The 20,013-nt window shown below is 36.0% G+C and overlaps 1 protein-coding gene across 1 annotated transcript in view; it reads left to right on the top strand.

Moving 5' to 3' along the window:
* Positions 1-20,013, top strand: part of ME1 (malic enzyme 1) — a 182,782-nt gene that overhangs the window by 149,279 nt on the left and 13,490 nt on the right. The window contains exons 8-11 of the mRNA XM_029945152.1: positions 2,046-2,143; positions 3,896-4,009; positions 16,459-16,564; positions 17,944-18,086. Of these exons, the coding sequence (XP_029801012.1) occupies positions 2,046-2,143; positions 3,896-4,009; positions 16,459-16,564; positions 17,944-18,086 (461 nt within the window). The remainder of the gene's footprint in view (positions 1-2,045; positions 2,144-3,895; positions 4,010-16,458; positions 16,565-17,943; positions 18,087-20,013) is intronic.

Here is a 20,013-nt window from a genome sequence, read left to right as displayed (position 1 = left end):
CGCCCTGCTGGTGGGAATGCAAATTGGTGTAACCATTGTGGAAAACAGTATGGAGGGTCCCCCAAACTAAAAATATAAATAGCAAATAATCCAACAATTCCACTACTCGGTATTTTCCCAAAGAAAATACAGGCTTTTATTTTAAATAATGTATAGAAGAGTAGAATTTGGTATAATGTATGACTTATCATAGTTCATACTTTATTATAATGGTGGCTCAAAATTGCTAGCATTTTATTTTCGTGATTCACATTGTGTTTCTAAATAAAAACATGCAGGAGATACATAGGTCTTCAATAATTATCGTGTTCTTATTTATGACTACAAATCCTATAAGAAAGAAACAACCAACTAAAAGATTGAAAAGAACAAACATCCTACTAAAGGTAAAAAGCTTAATTCAATTTTGGCACATGGCATATATGACGTATCATCATTGTTTCATTCATCAAACCTATTTCAATTAATTTTTCAACTAAATATGGGTGTTTAAAAATTAACAAAGATTTACTACCCAAGTGAGTGATCTAGGAACCATTATAGTATTATTTAGAGTAGTAAAATGTAGATACAGCTGGAAACTACTACGTGAGGGTACAAAGTTTTACTTCTGACATAAGCCAACAAAGAGGTTGAGCTATGGATCAAGAAGATGTGGTATGTATATACAATGGAATACTACATGGCAATGAGAAAGAATGAAATCTAGCCATTTATAGGAAAGTGGATGGACCTCGAGGGTGTCATGCTAAGCGAAATAAGTCAGGCAGAGAAGGACAGATACCATATGTTTGCACTCATAGGTCTAACAGGAGAACAGGAGAAACCTAATGGAGGACCAGGGGGAGGGGAAGAGGAAAAGAGAGTTGGGGAGAGAGAGGGATGCAAAACTTGAAAGACAACTGAATACTGAAAACAAACTGAGGGTTCAAGGGGCAGAGGGTGGGGGAAAAGAGGTGGTGGTGATGGAGGAGGGCACTTGTGGGGAAGAGCCCTGGGTGTTGTAAGGAAACCAATTTGACAATAAACTATTAAAAAAAAAAAAAAGTTGAGCTATGTAATTATGTTTAAAAGCACAAAAACTGCTCTGTAATTTGTGAACACTTCTATATCAAAGTAATAAAATTAAAACTGTGAAGTTTCTATAACCATGAAGCATGATGAAGAAAACTGAATGTTCATTCTAAATAAATTTTACATTAATATTGTTCAGCACTTTGGGATATTTATAGGTAGGAAGCCAATTAAAGGATGCAGTAACAACAGATTTTAATTGCTATTAACTATCAGTTTTTCAAATTGAAGATTAAAAGATTAAATTCTAAATGTATGTAAAACATAATTACCATCAATACCATAATTAAGAAGCATCTACTGTGGACTCACTTTGCGTAGAGGGGATTAGTAATAGGTTTCGAAGCCCCTAGAGTAATTGGGTGGAAGAATTGAATAGCATTTAGTACTCTTTTATCTCACACAGCACAACTGTTTTACAATGAGGAAACTGACATAAAAAATAATTTCTCTAGATTCATTCAGCCTTAGTGGCTCAGTTTGTTAAGCGTCTGACTTTGGCTCATGTCATGATCTTGTGGCTCATGAGTTTGAGCCCCGCATTGGGATCTCTCCTGTTGGTGCAGAGCCTGCTTTGCAAAGATCTTCTGTCCCCTCTCTCTCTCTGCCCCTCCCCAGCTTGTGCACCCTGTCTCTCAAAAAGTAAACATTTAAGGTCATCCAGCTAGTAAACAGGTAGAGCAGGAATCCACCTAAGAATCCAAATGCTTTGTTCTTATCACCACATTAAGTCACAGAATCTTTTTGGAAAGTTTTCAAGAATAGTAGTGAGTTATTATCTTAAAATATTGAAGACAGTAGCCTGAGAATTTCGCCTCCTATATAAGCAGGGGGTCAGACAACTGCACGTTCCCTTTCTGTACCAGTAACCATGGTGTAGGATGATTTTAAGATGTGACCAAGGAGTGGAGGCTTGGAGTTCGGTGGGGTCTGCTGTAGGATCTCTCAAGGGTGCTTACTACGTGTTTCAGGAACAGCATCTGTCGCAGTGGCAGGGATCCTTGCAGCTCTTCGAATAACCAAGAACAAACTGTCTGATCAAACAATACTCTTCCAAGGAGCTGGAGAGGTACCGGTCTTATATGATACTTCTGTTCTCTTAAACTGATGAGCGGAATTTATCTTAATTATTCATTAATTTGAAGTTCAGGATATTCTTTCAAATTTTTAGTAGATTGCATCTATGGGTTTCACTGAAAGATTTACAAAAATAAATACTGAGGCATTTAATTTTTTCATAGGAGACTTTAGTAAACAGGTATAGTGGTATTTTTCAGTCTTAAATTTGTAAGATAATCACCAGGTGCCATGGGTTTCTCTTTTGCATATTTAAGGTGCCGTGTGAAAACAGAAACGTTTCCAATGTGTGATAATGTATAAAAGCCTTTAAGTATTTAAGCTCTTGTTTCTGATGAATTTAGTATCCTCCAGTTTCACATATGAGAATTTTCTTAATTTGACTCACAAGTCAATGCACACATATGTAACTGTTTACAAGTTTTTAAGAAAAATAGTTGAATTGGACACTCATCATGCATTATAACTGTTTACTTGCAAAAGAACCAAAACATTTACAATTGCTGGAAGGAGAAGACAGCAAGACAAAAGCAGGCTATTTTCTGTCCTCTTTTTCTATGAGTTAATCATTCAAAAAAAAGAAAGTTAGACTCCAGTGATAATAATTTACTCCTAACAATAGAAATTAAAATGTCAGTTGAGTTTGAGCTTCTTGTGAGAAAACTGCCCAGATTGTTTAGAATTATAGAATGTAATGAATGGAGAATACTCTGTGGCTATATATATTTTAAGAAGCTTTAAATTTTCAAATTGATTACGATTATAAATAAATGTAATACACTGATAGAAATTGTGTATATTGTGTTGGTTATGGTTTTACTTGTTCTTAAAACAAAATACACAAAGCTAGAAATTAAATGCCAAGATGTAAATCTTCCAAAATATTCCAATGTAAATCACAAATTCATTTTCACATCAAAATAAAATCAAGTCTAAAATACAGCTTATTAAAATTTGAGTTTTTATTTCTGTGGATGTTACATGCTGTAACATGTACTTTTAGTAAACTTCTTTGAGTTCAAATTCCTTGAATTTCTCAAAGGTTTTGATGAGTGGCACAGTCCAGTTCTTGATACTCAGCAGGGCAGAGGTATTCATGGTTGGATGACTCAAAACTGGCACTTGTTTGTCCCTGAAAAGGTTTCGGACATTCATCTATTATCCCAAAATTTATCAAATACCAAAGAAGTAGATTCCTTTAATCTTGCAAGAGATTTCACAATACTTTCTTTGTCCAAATTAATTGAACAAATAAATGCTTGGGGACAGAGATTTTATATGTTTTATTCTATTGCCTAATTGGTCAAGTTTCCATCCAAATGACCAGGCTGCATTCTTCAAATTCAATTAGAGGATCTGGAGCTCAACAATAAACAATACAGTCCAATGAGCAAGGCTGACCAGTTCATTACTTTAAGGTCAATATTTTCTTGTTGGAGCAAATCTTAATTGCATTAATAGGATTAAAGATGATGACAGTGAAGGATATCGCTGGTTTATCTGTGACTAAACCACATGATGGCGGTTCTGTTGCGATAAGAAGAGTGAATGGTTGTCCTTTAGCTTGACCCAAATGCCACAAGAATACACTGCTCCCAGTACAAATGAATGAATGTAATTCTTTAGGTCAAGAGAACCAGTTGTTCTTTTTTATTAGTATAGATAAAATGGAGTAAAACATAACTTTTGGTAAGTTATTATGTGGAATGACTTTTGAAGTTTGTTTTCATTACCTCCTTCTCAGGCTGCCTTAGGGATTGCACACCTGATTGTTATGGCCATGGAAAAAGAAGGTTTACCAAAAGAGAAAGCCATGAAAAAGATCTGGCTGGTTGACTCAAAAGGATTAATAGTTAAGGTAAGAATTTGTCATTTTTAACTAGAATTAAAATCAGCGTGCCCTTCTGGCTGCCTACCTCTAAGACTACTACCTCTTCCACTCGCCCTGCCCCCAACACCAGGTTGAAAGAGCAGCATTATACATGAATGACCCTGTCATACAATAATCCTGATTACTCCTCTGAAAAAGCGGCCTGTGGCTCAGCTCTGGAGTCTGCCTGTGATGTACTCCTTACAACTCTATGGATTGTCCACTCAAATTAGTTTACACATGACGCAGTTTGATAGTGACACAGCTGAAACACCCAGGTATAGGTGCTTTTAGTAAGGGCTACCTGTAAAAGTGCACACTAGCTAGAAAAAAAGAACAAACAATAAAATAGCCCCTCTTTCGTGTCTTTCTCTCAACTAAATTCTTGAGGGCTTCAATGAGAATTCCTGAAAGGGCTTTATTTAATAAATGGGCTGTTAAAATGTTAACTGACAAAGATGTTTCCCCAGTCTTAGTAGAGACAACAGGACCTATTTCATAGGTTATTGTCAGAACCAAGGAAGACTAAGTATGTGACCACGTTGCTACACAGTTATAAGGCATTAATATTACTTCTACCATCTGTGCACATTAATCACTCTTCCTTAAACTGCCAGAAAAAATACTGGTAAATCCCCTTTCTACATGAAAATGAATTTTTAAAATAACCAGTGATAAGCACAGACTTCAGGAATTTAATATAGAAACAAATGTGATTGTGAACAAACTTTCTGGAAAACTGTCTTATGTGTATCCAAAGCCTTTAAAAGTTTATACTTCTGATCCAATAGTTTCCATTGTAAGAATATGTCCTATAGAGATAGAGATGTACACAATGTTTTTTGGGTTTTCCTTTTTTGAAAGTTTGTATTTAAATTCATTTAGCTAACAGACGGTGTAATATTAGTTTCAGGTGTACAATTTAGTGATTCAACACTTACATACAGCACCTAATGTTCATCACAAGTGCCCTCCTTAATCCCCAACATCTGTTTAATCCATGCCCCCAGCTACTTCTCCTTTGTTCTCTATAGTGAAGACTGTTTCTTGGTTTGCCTCTCTCTCTTTCTCCCTATGATCTTTTGTTCTGTTTCTTAAATTCCACATATGAGTGAAATCATTGTATTTGTCTTTCTTTGACGGACTTAGTATAATAGTCTCTAGCTCCATCCACATCCACATCATTGCAAATGCCAGATATATATATGCATACAACATTTCCCTCCCTGAATTGTTTAAAAATTTAAATCCACATATCTTCTTTATCCATTCATCAGTCAGTAGACATTTGGGCTGTTTCCATAATTTGGTTATTGTAGATATGCTGCCATTAAAATCGAGATGCATGTATCTCTTCAAGTTAGTATTTTTATATTCTTTGGGTAAATACCTAGTAGTACAATTGCTGGGTCATAGGGTAGTTCTATTTTTGACTTTTTGAGGAACCTCCATATTGTTTTCCACAGTGGCTACACAAGTTTGCATTCCCACCAACAGTGCAAGAGGGTTCCCTTTTAGCCACATCTTCACCAACACTTGTTTCTTGTGTTGCTGATTTTAGTCATTCTGACAGGTGTGAGGTGATATCACATTGTAGTTTTTTTTTTAATTTAAATCCAAGTCAGTTAACATATAGGTAATAGGATTTCAGGAATAGAATTTAGTGATTCATCATAGGACATCCAGTGCTCATCCCAACAAGCATCCTCCTTAATACTCATTACCCATTTAGCCCATCCCCTCAACCACCACCTTCCAACAATCTTCAGTGAGTTCTGTGTTTTAGAGTCTCTTATGGTTTGTCTCCCTTTCTGTTTATATCTTATTTTTGCTTCCCTTCCCCTATGTTCATGGTTAGTTTTCTTTTAGAATGTTTTTTCCAAATGTTTATCCATTTATTTTTGAGAGAGAGAGAGCACACAAGCAGGGGAGGGGCAGACAGAGAGAGGGAGACACAGAATCTGAAGCAGGCTCCAGGCTCTGAGCTGTCAGTGCAGAGCCAGATGCAGGGCTCACACCTACGAACCACAAGATCATGAGCTGAGCCAAAGTCTGATTACCAACCAAGTCACCCAGATACCCCATCTGTTTTGTTTCTTAAATTCCACATATGAGTGAAATCATATCTCATGGTAGTTTTGACTTGTGTTTCCCAGATAATGAGTGATATTGAATATCTTTTCTTGTATCTGTTAGCCCATCTGTATGTCCTCTTTGGAAAAATGTCTGTTCATGTCTTCTATTTTTCAATTGGATTATTTGTTTTTTGGGTGTTGAGTTCTGTAAGTTCTTTATATATTTTGGATACTAAACCTTTCTCAGATATGTCATTTGTAATTATCTTCTCCCATTTTACAGATTGCCTTATAGTTTTGTTGATTGTTGCCTTTGCTGTGTAGAAGCTTTTTTATTTTGATGAAATCTCAGTAGTTTATTTTTGCTTTGGTTTTCCTTGCCTTAGGGACATACCTAGTAAGAGGTTGTTAGGGCCAGTGTCAAAGAGGTTGCTACCTACATTCTTCTCTAGGATTTTAATGGCTTCCTGTCTCACATTTAAGTCTTTCATCCATTTTGAATTTATTTTTGTGAGTGATGTAATGAACTGGTCCAGGGTCATCTTTTTGCATGTTGTTTTCCAGTTTTCCCAACACCATATATTGAAGAGACTGTGTTTTTTCCATTGGATATTCTTTCCTGCTTTGTCAAAGATTAATTGACTTTATAATTGTGGATTCATTTTTGAGTTTTCTGTTCTGTTCCATTGATCTATGTGTCCATTTTGTGCCAGCCACAATGTTTTCTGTTTAAGAATGTTATCACAGAATTAATTGCAATAATGATATGTTTTATCAAATAGTAAAATAGTAATATGCCCTATTTACCTAAATAGAGGATAACTGTGAAATAATTGTGGAATAGCCACATGAGTAGAATGTAGAATATGCAGACTTAAAGTTTTTTTTTTGAAAGAACTATAAATAGCATTAAAGCATTAGTAATATAATGTTAGGTGAAAAAGGGAAAACACCATGTTGTATTCACTATTTTGTTTAAAAAACTGAGTTGCATATCAAACTATAGAAGTAAGTGTATCAAATACATGTTAGTTTAAAACATATCATTTTTAGTGCCTTTCGGTACAGTACAAATTCTCCATAGCAGTTGTTAAATTAAAGCTAGAAAATTTTTGTAATTAATAGAGACAATATTTGCCTTAAATAAAGAGTAAATGCATAACTTTTTGTGGCAAATAAAAAAATAAGTAAAACAAGATAGGAGATACTTTACATTTTTTAAGAATCAAATAATAATAATCATTTTATTAACTTGCAATGTGATTTTTTTATCATATATAAGAAAAACATGAAGTTTAAAAGTTCTTGTCTTAAAAACTGCTATTGCTTTGAAGAACCAGCATAAATAGAAAAAGTTGTACATTCTGGCTATGCAACGTATATTATAGTCATAAAATGAGATTTACTGAATGAAATTGCCTCTGGGTCAGTCATTGTACTAGACTCTGGTACTCAGTATGGCCCTTGATCTTAGAAGGCTCACAGCCTAGTGGGAAAAACCCAAACAAGCCAAGAATTATAACCCTACATGAAAATGTTATAGAAATATGTCCTTGATGCTAAGGGTGCCCAGAAGATGATTCTTCCAACTGCATTAGAGAGAATACTGGGAATGCTGAAGAGGGGTCCTAGAAAAGGTGTTTCTTCAGCTCATTTTGAAAAGAAGAGTTAGGAGTTTATCTTGAGTCTCAATGGATATCTTCTATCTGAAACTGAGACAAAAGAAGCTTGTGAATGGAAAGTTCACTAGGAGATCTTTGCTGAACTTGTGGATCATGTCTTTCATCTCTTTGTATCTTCAAAGCTCTACATAGTGTCTAGCACATAATTGACAATAATTATTTTGTGAATAAGTGAATTGATTAATGAATGGCCTTCCAGGCAGAAGGCCAGCGTTTGCAAAAAAAAATAAAAATAAAAAAATAAAAATAAAAAAAAAGGTTTCACTGTGAGAGGCATTTAGAGATTAGGTTTGAAAAGAAGCAGATGACCAGTGATGAAAGCTCTTGAAGCAACTTATTGCTCAAAGCAATTGAAGAAGCTTATGCAGAGGAGGCTTGTGTCTTGTCACTCCTCAGCATTGTTGAAGATGAATTGAAATGAGGTGAAACTGAGAAAAGGAAACCAGTTACAAAGCTGTTGTAATAATACAGTTAAGTGCCTGAAAGAAAGCAATGATTATGGGAGTGAGTGAATGATATTTGATTTGGGAGATGTTTAGGGAATAGAATTTGCATACTTAGTAACCCACTATATATGGGAGGAGGAGTAAGGACAGGAATCTGGCAGGACTCCTTGGTTGTCTAGATAAGCCATATGGCCATCACTATAGCAAAGGAACAGAGAACAGGCCATGTTTAAGAGAAAGATAATGCAATCCATTTTGGACAGAGCAAGTTTAAGGTACCTGTGCAGATCTCATGGAAATATCCCCTTGGCAATCAGAGATTATAGGATTGATACTCAGGATAAGGATCTGGGCTCCTGAAGATAGAGATTTTGGGAATAACCACATGTAAAAAGTTGGAGCCATGGAAAAAGCTATGCAAATTGTGCTGTAGTTAGGGACGTAGTAGATTTAAGTATCTAAAAATGTGAAAGTCTTTGTGGTTTTCTTTTATGATTTTTTTTTTGCCTTAGTTCTATTTTTTTCTTTTATAGTTTATTGTCAAGTTGGTTTCCATATAACACCCAGGGCTCATCCCAACAAGTGTACTCCTCTGTGCCCATCACCCCCTTCCCCTGACCCCCTTCCCCTTCAGCCCTCAGTTGTTCTCAGTATTCAGGAGTGTCTCATGGTTTGCCTCCATCCCTCTCCCCAACTATTTTCCTCCTTCCCCTCCACCATAGTCCTTTATTAAGTTTCTCCTGTTCCACTTGTAAGTGAAAACATATGGTGTTTGTCCTTCTCTCCCTAATTTATTTCACTTAGCATGACACCCTCGAGTTCCATCCACATTGCTACAAATGGCCAGATTTCATTCTTTCTCATTGCCATGTAGTATTCCATTGTATAGATAAACCACATCTTCTTGATCCATTCATCAGTTGATGGACATTTGGCCATTGTAGAAAGTGCCGCTATGAACATTGGGGTACATGTGCCCCTGTGCATCAGCACTTCTGTATCCTTTGGGTAAATTCCTAGCAATGCTATTGCTGGGTCTCTTTTGTGATTTCTAATGACATTTTTATGTGAAATATTTATAAAAATATGCAGATTTTAGCATCTCAAATAATTTTAATGTAGACTTACTAAACTGAGACTCCAAATTTCATGGATTATAATACTGGGAATAACTGTGGAGTTGTTGCATAGACCTAATCAGTCACTCTTACCTCATGTCTTTTACTTGCCAAAATAAAGAACTACATATATTCTGCTTGCCAAGATAAAGTTATATTTTTAAAGGATGTTATGTATTTAACACCTTGTATGCTATTTAATATAAAAGAAACATGAATCTTCAATTAACCACTTTTTCTTTTGACCTTTTAAAAAGTCAAAATTATTATGTTGATTTTTGTTGTGGAACTAATAAATCTTAGAATTACTAGTAAATTAATATAATTTGCTTTCAAATTTACATGATTTTTTGTTTGTTTGTTGTCCTTTATCCTTAGTACTTTTACAGCCTCCCTGAGAACCAATAATAATCATTTTATTAATTTTATTAACTGGTAATGTAGTTGTTTATAATATGCAAAAAAACACACACAAAACAACAACCAAGCCATGCTTTAAATACATAAAACCAAAAGCTAAAAAGTAAACCGTGAGGTTGCCTCATTTATGGAGTTCTGTCATCATTAGACTAGATGATAGATATTCTGGCAGTGGAAATGTTACTGCAGTCTACCAGGAAGGCCCTGTGTACAGATGCAGAGAGGGGCCCAGTTCAACACTGATAAACTGATGACCTGACAGCAGAACCAGGCCAATGCCATGGGGCAAAGTGTCTAAGCAGCTGGTGATTATAAAAGAAAGCACTTGTGGAAAGGTTCTTCTAGTGCCTGTGTATAGGAAGGATAAATAATTGAGTAACAATCCACAGTTAGTTTTTTAGACCTGTCCTAGGTCCACCTGCACCAGAATCTGTGCTTTTGGAAAAGGTAGTAATTCAGTGCAGTTAACCATATCTTCTATCCTTTCCTAAGAATCAGCACAAAGCAATCTCAAGGGAGAGGGGATATTGAAGAAATAGTAATATTCAAAAGAAATTCTCAGCTATCCATAATACATTTAGTATAATTAGGGACTCTTGAAAAAAAGAAGGAAACACCATAAGATTTGAGATTTCTAAGAAGTGCCCATATGCACTTTGCCAAAACAAAGCAAAAAGCATTTCAGCAAGGGATCCTAGAGAGGGGAATGAACAGAAGTCTTCTGTTTCTATATCTAACTGATGTGAGTGGTGTAAAGAATCTGGATTCCAAATTAGATTTTGAAAGAAGGAGGACAATAAGCCATTGGTGTAGAAACTGGAAGTCCAGAAGTATAGGCAGTTGTTTTAATATTGCCAGATATAAGGGTTACATTTCAATAGGTCTTTTCATCTAAATCAGATCATTACATCAACTTTGAAAACAAAATAGTGGAGAAAATACTTGGCGCCTGGGTGGCTCAGTCGGTTAGTGTCTGACCCTTGATTTTGGCTCAGGTCATGATCATGGTTTGTGGGATCGAGCCCCGTGTCAGGCTCTGTGGTTGGGATTCTCTCTCCCTTTCTCTCTCTCTCTCTCCCTCTTTCTCTCTCTCTGTCCCTCTCTCTGTCCCTCTCTCTCCCTCTCCCCCTCCCCTTTTCTCTCTCTCTTCTTTCCTCTTGCCCTCCCTCAAAATAAATGAACATTAAAAACAAAATAATTGAGAGACCTTTATTTTTGTCTTTTGAGTCTTCTTATTTTTGGCAAGTCGAATCCTTAAGTAGTGCTGGTATTACCATTTCATGATTCCTGGCTATGCTGAATGACTGCCAAGAATCAAGCTTTTGGGGGAGAGGCTATGGGTAATCTCTGTTTCTTACTGGGCAGATATCTTCTGGTCAAGATCTGGCTTCAGTGGCTGGGAGATGCCAGTGTTGTTACTGTAATTAAGAAAGTAAAGTTTTCGTGACACCTGGCCATGTGGCTCAGTCAGTTGAGCTTCCAACTCGTGATTTCAGCTCAGGTCATCATCCCAGGGTCTTGGGATCAAGCCCCTGGTCGTGCTCCACACTGAGCTGAGTGTGGAGCTGGGTTAAGATTCTCTCTCTCCTCTGTCCCTACTCTTCTCTCTCTCTCTCTCTCTCTCTCTCTCTCTCTCTCTCTCTCTCTCTCTCTCAAATAAATAAAGAAAGAAAGAAAAAGAAATAAAGCAAAGTGTTCATGTTCAAAGCATACATCTTTGCCTTTCATACAATCTTTGTCTGTCTTCTTCATGATTTACTTCTCATTCCAGGAAATTTAGGGGATTTAAAACACATTAAACATTTTTCATTATATTTGAAGTTGTCAGTCAACAAAGCAGTAATAGAAATCTGTGATTGCTAATTTATGTTTTTCTGTAGATTTTCTTCTTTAGAAAAAAAATCATATGTTTTTGAAAACATATTGTATACCTTTTTTAAATGCATCTGGTAGAAATGTGGCAAATCATTTGGTGCAGTGATACTCAAAACTGGTTAATCATCCTAATCACATGGGAAATCCTAAAAAAAATGCATAGATTCCAAAGCTTCATCCTGCACCTGACTTAGAATATCTGAAAGCAGGGGTCAGTAATCTGTCTTTCCTGAAGGGAGTCTGGGGCTCACTTAGCTTTGGATCTCATTGACTTTCATCACATTGCCATTGTCACTAACCCAGACTACTTTTATAGATGGAGAAATCAACATCCATGGAAGGGTCATAGGGCGTGCTCTAGGTCATGAGGTCAGGGAAGAGGCTGAGGACTGCTGTCCTGAGCCTTAGTCTCATGTTCCATGGCCAGCATTTGTAGATGGCATTATCTGTGTCTCACCTGGGAGCTTTGGTGCTTTGTTTTTGTTTTTGTTTTTTAACCTTTCTGAATACTATTAAAAGCTTTCAGAAATAACATATTTATTTGCCTTTGTCTCTTAGAATGCATTCTGCTACTAGATATTTATTCATCAACAAAATTTATCACAAATTAATGGCATATTGACAGCAGTCAACAGTTTTGTGGACAATATTATAAAATACATTTAAAAATTTTTTATATTTACTGTTTTGGATAGTCTGAGACATGCACTCAGGAAAATATTTTGAATCATTGGATTAAGAAAATGGGGATTACGTCTTTGTCACTTTCAGATTAGTCAGCATCTTCTAAATTTATTTTACATCATGAATTTGCAGGTCCACATTCAATATAAACAGACTAGACCCCCTTTTGTTTGCATTTCTAACCCCAGCACGATTCAAAATGTACCAGGTTGAATTCAGTTATTTCAGCTGCTAAAAACATCATTACTGTTTTTCTTAGTTGTAATACATACCGGCATTAGCAAGGGAACTGCTGTAGCTGTGGACTCAAGAATCGGCTTAGCCACAGACAGGAAAGCTGCCGAATATGGTGGCCGCTACCACCACCATTACTTAGCACTCGCCTGCTGGTGGCGGGCTAGACAGCAGAGACCACCAGTTTTGCCTGAAAACAAACAAAGCACTACCACACACTTCCAGAAGAGCTGTTCGGCTACTACTTCATGATGTGCATTTTCTCCTTCAGGGTCCTATGACTAATAAATTATCATTTGTTTATATACTAGCATAATGTTTAATTAATCTGTATAATTGAGATATGTAAACGAAATAGAGTTTCTGGCTGAAAAGCTAACAGAGAAGAAAATGATGCTACCCTCCCCCCAATTTGGTGAGAGTTGTAAAGATTTCAGTATTGTTATAGATTCTTTAAATGATTAAAAGGCAATTTTAAAAAATCGTGTCTCATAAATAACAGTGTTTACTCATGGAATCAGTCTAGGAATAATCTGTTTGTTGTTAGACCTATGACTCATTGTAAAAAACCTATGATAATAGATAAGTAAAATGACAACTGAATTTATGTGATTCTTTTGACTTTTCCTTAATAAACACGATGAATAAGAATATGGTCTAATATATTCAATTTAATATTACTGGAGACTAGCAATGAATATAAACAGTAAGCTTCAAATTTGATTCTGAATGAAGTAGATTTTTTATTTATATGTAATTGATGAATAAATTCATGTCAGTTTTAAGGTATACAATATAATGATCCGTTACTTGTATAGATTGCAAAATGATCACCACAGTAACTTTAACACTTATCATCAAACATAGTTACAATTTTTTTTCTTGTGATAAGAACTTTTAAGCTCTATTCTGTTAGCAACTTTCAAATTTACAATACAGTATTAACTCTAGTTGGCAAGCTGTACATTATCCCTAGGACTTAATTTACTTTGTAACTGGAAGTTTGTACCTTTTGACTACCTTCACCCATTTTGCCCTCTGTCCCCCCACTCCTCACCTCTAGCAACCACCAATCTGTTCTCTGACTCTGTAAGTTCAGGCTTTTGTTGGGGGGGGGGGTCTGTTTTAGACTCTACATATAAATAAATCCTATGGTATTCATCTTCCTTTGTCTGACTTATCTCACTTGGCATAGTGCCCTCAAGGTCCATAGGTCCATCCATGTTGTTGCAAATGGCTATATTTCATTATTTTTTTATGGCTGAATAATACCTCGTGTGTGTGTATGTGTGTGTGTGGTGTTTTTTAATCCATTCATCCATCTATTGATGGACATTTAGGTTGCTTCCATGTCTTGGCTTTTGTAAATAACACCAGTAAACGTAGGGTACAGGTATCTTTTCTGTTCAGTGTTAAGATTATTTTTCACAGTGTCTCAGAAGAAAGGGTAAGATAATAACTTAGAACTCAGAAATGACTAACAGTGAACTCTATTCTTAGGAAGCCATTCACTCTAATATCATGCTCATAATATAAAACAGTAATACAGAAACAGCACTTTCCAGCAGACTGTAAGAAAATAATACCAAAATTATAACTGTTGGCATTATGACTTTTTTCTTCTTCACAGTGAGTAATTTTAATGACAACAACAGCTGTTGTTGAGCTCTTGTTAAAAACTGGCACAGTCCTGGGGCTCCTGGGTGGCTCAGTTGGTTAAGCCTCTGACTCTTGATTTCAGCTCAGGTCATGATCATGGTTTGAGCCCTGCATTGGGATTCTCTCTCTCCTTCTCTCTGCTCCTGCACACTCTCTTCTTCTCTTTCTCTCTCTTTCTCAAAAATAAATAAAAATTTTTTAAAAACCTTGCACAATCCTAAGTACTTCAGATATATTATTTGATTTAATTTGTAAACAACCTGATGAGGTAAAAAATTCTTTGTTCCTTTTCCTTTCCCTTCCTCCCTGATTTTTTTCTTTCCATTGAAGTATAGTTGGGACACAGTGTTACATTAGCTTTAGGTGTACAACATAGTGATTCAACAACTTAGTTTATGCCGTGTGCTCACCACAAATGTAGCTACCACCTATCACCATACAGCACTATTACAGTACCCTAAACTAAAATTCCTGTGTGCTACCTTTCAACTCTGTGATTTATTCATTCCATAGTTGGGATCCTGTACCCCTCCCCCACTCCCCTTCATCCATTTTGTCCCTCTCCCTCCCCACTGGCAACCATCACTTTGTTCTCTGTATTTGTGGGTCTCTTCCTGCTTTTGTTTTTGTTCATTTGTTTTGTTTTTTAGATTCCACATATAAATGAAATCATATGGTATGTGTCTTTCTGTGTCTGACTTCTTTCACTCAGCATACTACCCTCTAGGTCCATCCAGGTGGTCATAAAGGTCAAAACCTCGTTCTTTTTTATGGCTGAGTATTACTCCCTTGTATATTTATTACCACATCATCTTTAAGGTAGAACTTACTGTCTTTATTTTACAGATGAGGAAACATATACAGCAGATAGGTTCATGTGCTTCGAGTGCTCTGTAACATGTACAGTATTTTAAAGATAGAAGTAAAATGATAACTTAAAAAATTTTTTTAATGTTATTTATTTTTGAGAGAGACACAGTGTGAGCAGGAGAGAGGCGAAGAGAGAGAGGGACACACAGAATCTGAAGCAGGCTTCAGGCTCTGAGCTGACATGGGGTCCAAACCCACAGACTGTGAGACCATGACCTGAGCCGAAGTTGGACGCTTAACTGACTGAGCCACCCAGGTGCCCCAATAATAACCTTTTAAAGCAAGAAAATTGTACCATCTTCAGAGTAACAATTTGTAAACAATCTGGCCTATACCATTTGTTAGGCTTTTTCTCCAGGACTGTACTGTGGTGTATTATTAGAAAGACAGAGTTCCAGCACCTTTCTTGGGCAAGCCCTTTAACATCTCAGAGCCTCTGTTTCCTCATGTAAAATGACTCTAATTACTTGCCCTACATCTTAAAATTTTTGAGGGAATTGTATGAAATATGTGAAAACAACTTGTAAGTCAAAGTACCATATAATATTAGGCAGTGATTTATTATTTAAGTCAAGATAAAAAACTTGGGTGGCTCAGTCAGTTGAGTGTCGATTTCCGCTCAGGTCACGATCTCGTGGTTGGTGAGTTTGAGCCCTGCATCAGGCTGTCTGCTCTCAGTGCAGAGCCCACTTGGGATCCACTGTCTCCCTCTCTCTCTCTGCTGCTCCCCTCCCCTGCACATGTATGTGTGCTTTTTTCCCTCTCTCTCAATAAATACATAAAAACATTTGCAGCTAGAAAATTATAATTAGATGTTTCCTAGATAACACATGACACATTCATAGCCCAAACATTAAGATAAAAATATGCAAAGCTAGTACTTACTCAGAAAATCAAACTATGATATAAATATGGCTTCGAGTTCAATTTTTACTCAGTGGTACATAAATTGGGAGTGTTGGGACTAAAGCCAACTCTGCATTCTAAGACACAGTTACTTAATACAAATAATGCTTAGTAAATTATATCTGTATTTAAATGACATTTTGCATTGTCATTTATTAGTGCCAGTTACTCATAAAGGTCTGTAGAGTTGGGATTTTTAATATTAAATAATAGTTAAGAAAGGGAAAGACTTGTTTCTTCACTGCTACATCCAGCCCCATTGCCTAGAACTTTGAGACATAAGTATTTGCTGAAAGATTGAATGAAAGAACACTCTAGTATTTGGAGGAGAGAATTTAAGAACAGGTGTAATACATGATACATGAAAATGTTAAGCACAAATATTCATAATTTGTATAATATTCTGAAATTTCTTTGGCTCACATATGTTTGTCAGATTTAACATTTCTTTTTATTTGCTTTACTTAGGGACGTGCTGCCTTAACACAAGAGAAGAAGGAATTTGCCCATGAACATGAAGAAATGAAGAACTTAGAAGCCATTGTTCAAGAAATAAAACCAACTGCCCTCATAGGTAAACTTCTCTCTCTTTCCCATGAATCCCACCCCTATCCCATTTTGTCCTGATTCATTTTCTTACTGATTTTTGAGGCATAATTTAGCTTTATGAAAATTTAACCTTTGGAATTCACAAACAAAATTACATATTCACTGAGTCAACAGTACCCCAGCGGATGGCTAGATTTGTAAATTTAGTACTGTCTTCTCAATCCTACTGATTCCAGCTGCACCGTGTAACCCCCTCTGCTAACTCTGTCAGCCTGTTAACCCTTGACATATTCGGCACTTTCCCAGGTTTGATTACTTCAGATAGACAGTGGTTCTCAAATGGAGTGGCTTTGCCCCCAAAGAAACTTTTTGCAGTGTCTGGAGATGTTTTTAGTTGTTAGACCTTTGGAAAGGGTTGGGGGAGGGGTGGTCAGGTCTACTGACATCTAGTGGGTAAAGACAGGATGGTGCTCAATGTCCTATAGTACACAGGACAGCACCTCTCCCCCACACACAGAGAATTATCCAGCCACAATGTTAATATCCCAGAGGTTGAGAAATACTGCACTAACTAGTAGACCCTCTCTCAAGACAGGGACCGACTTTATATTCCTCATGGCACTTAACACAGTGCTTACACAGTGCATGTGCACACATGATGTTTAATATGGTCAAATGTAATGTGGCTAAAAAAACTCAGAGGAGGTTATGAAACTTTATACCTTATTTTGTGTGTATAGAATGTCAGTTCTTACTTCATATGATACTCCACTCCTGGAAGCTCTTGTAAACATGACAGTATTGAAAACAATGATGATAATCATAACAGAAACAAATACTCCATAGCAGAAACTGTAATAAGTCTTGTTTTTTACAAAATATATTGTATCAGGAATCTGATTTTTTTTTCATTTCCGTCATGCTAATTGCTTTATTTTTCTGTTAGGAGTCTTTCAGTGAGTGATACTTCAGTTTTACAGTTGAATTGGATGATTGTCATAAGTGTTAGAACTGGTTTATAGAACATAATTACTTTATACTCTGAGAGACTGGATTATACTCCTAGAATTGTTTATAGAGAGATAATATATAGTAGGCATATTTTAATTTCCTGACATCACTGCCTGTAATCAAAATACCTAGTGATTTGGTCACTGGCTCAGTGTATTGTGAGCCAGACATTAGATCTGTGATGTTTTGTATAAATACTTGGAGATTTGTAACCCTAAAGACTGTTGGTGTTAACAAGCATATCTCTTTTTGTTGCTCTTCAGGCAGATACTCTGTATTTTGTTTAGGGCCTGTCGGAAAATGACCTGACCTGTCTCATTGTTTTGAGGGTATGGACTTCTTACTTAAGTAACCACTGATAGTTGATTTACTGGCTTCTCATTTCTGCATTAGGAGTTGCTGCAATTGGTGGTGCATTCTCAGAACAAATTCTCAAAGATATGGCTGCCTTCAATGAACGGCCCATTATTTTTGCTTTGAGTAATCCGACTAGCAAAGCAGAATGTACTGCAGAGCAGTGCTATAAACTAACCAAGGTAAAGCAAGAGTGTAACTTTTCTTCCCTCCTCCCCATTCTCCAGCTCTGCCAATGCTGGCACAGAGGCTGATATCTTAATACTCTAATTCTTAATTGCTATCGAGGAACCAAGGATATCTATTATTCTTACCACTTAATCTTTAAAAATTAAACAACAAAGATTGAAAGAAAAGTAAATAGGTCAAAGAGGTTAAGAACTATTGCCTCTTCTAGAATGTTGTTGTGTAAATCCTCCTCTTCAGTAAAACAAAATAAACTTTGTGAAGTATACTGATTTTTTTTCAAGTGATTTGGAAGCATCTAAGATTTAAGTATAAAAGCTAAAAAGGAAAAATTTTGATTCTAGATGCTTATTCAGATCACTTTTTAACTGGTTATTTCTGAACATTGAAACATACAGTATAAAACCTCAGTCTTATTTTTGTTTTGCTGAATCCTAGGTTTGGATTTTGATGCCATGGGTGGTACATTTGGGCAGCTGTTTTGACATCTAGCCAGCTTGGGATAGAAGTCCTCGAAGCTTCAACTCTTTACTGTTTCCAAAAAAGTGGATTATTTTATACTGTGTTCGTATTAACATATATTTGACTAATAGGTTGACAATAGCCTGTTTTCCCTTCAAAGACTTGAAAATGTCATTATAACAAAATAGGGGTGGAATCATATATATTTAACACTTTTATTTTGGAAAGAAATCCAAATAAACTAGAAAAGGTAAACATGACACAAAGTTAGGTCACTCTGTACAAATCAGAAATTGATGGCTCCACTTCCTTAATATTATAACCTTAAACACTCATTACTAGGATTAATGAAATGTTGGCCAGGAGCCACTCCATTGCCTGTCTCTCTTAATTTGGGATGGCATCAGTTCCTCAATAGTTTTAATTTTCAGCCCATCTCTAGATTGAGAAATTTGCCTGACAACCCTTAGAAGTCCTTAAATTTTTAAAAGGGGAAGAAAAACAAACAAACCTATGAGCAATAAAATTTTAGCATAGTGCACAAATAATAAAATTTTAGCATAGTAGACAAATAATAAGTGTTTTGTAATTATTTTGTCATATATCTCAATAGGTGTCAAGTGTTTATAGACTCACCAGTAATAGAAATAAACACAATTAGCCAAATTTATATAATTGTTTTTAAATTTAAAAATTTTTAATGTTTATTTGTTTTTGAGAGAAACACAGTGTAAGTGGGAGAGGGGCAGAGAGAGAGGGAGACACAGAATCCAAAGCAGGCTTCAGGTTCTGAGCTGTCAGCACAGAGCTCGATGCAGGGCTCAAACCCATGAACCATGAGATCATGACCTGAGCCGAAGTCAGATGCTTTACAGACTGAGCCACCCAGGTGCCCTGTAATTGTGTTTTTAAATTTGAATGTGTCTGGTATAAATGGCCTAGACTCTTTCTTATCATTTTGCCTGATGTTCTGTGTTGTTAAAAAAGAAAACAAAAGAAAAGAAAATAAATAAAATCAAAGTCATTTTGAGCCTGAAAATTTAGACACTGGTTTAGTCAAAGGATTACAGAACAAGCAAAGATCTGTCTGTGCCAGATGAGTCTCTGCTGCTTTAGGCACGGGGGAAAGGTCATCAGGAAAGGTTAAAAATAGAAATACAGGAAGATTATTGAATCATGAAAAACTATAATTCAGAAATTGTATAGAGAGATTTTCTTCTCCATATTAACACTCTATATACACAAGAATGTTTAGTTGTCACTTATTGAATGCTGTTCTCCTAAAATACCGTGACTATAAATTTCACCTCCAGTAGGCAGGAAGTGAAAGCAGGGAGAGAGATAAATGAGCGTGTATATCATGTTGCAGGTCTTTTTCTTAAATATAGTTTTCAAAGATATACTATATATATGTATGTATATATCAAATAATAATTAAGTTACATTAGAAAGTTGCTTGTA

This window comes from Suricata suricatta, chromosome 7 (genome assembly GCF_006229205.1).
Source record: "Suricata suricatta isolate VVHF042 chromosome 7, meerkat_22Aug2017_6uvM2_HiC, whole genome shotgun sequence".
Taxonomy (NCBI): domain Eukaryota; kingdom Metazoa; phylum Chordata; class Mammalia; order Carnivora; family Herpestidae; genus Suricata; species Suricata suricatta.
Note: the sequence above shows the minus strand (reverse complement) of the source record. Positions and strands in the feature narration are given on the sequence as shown.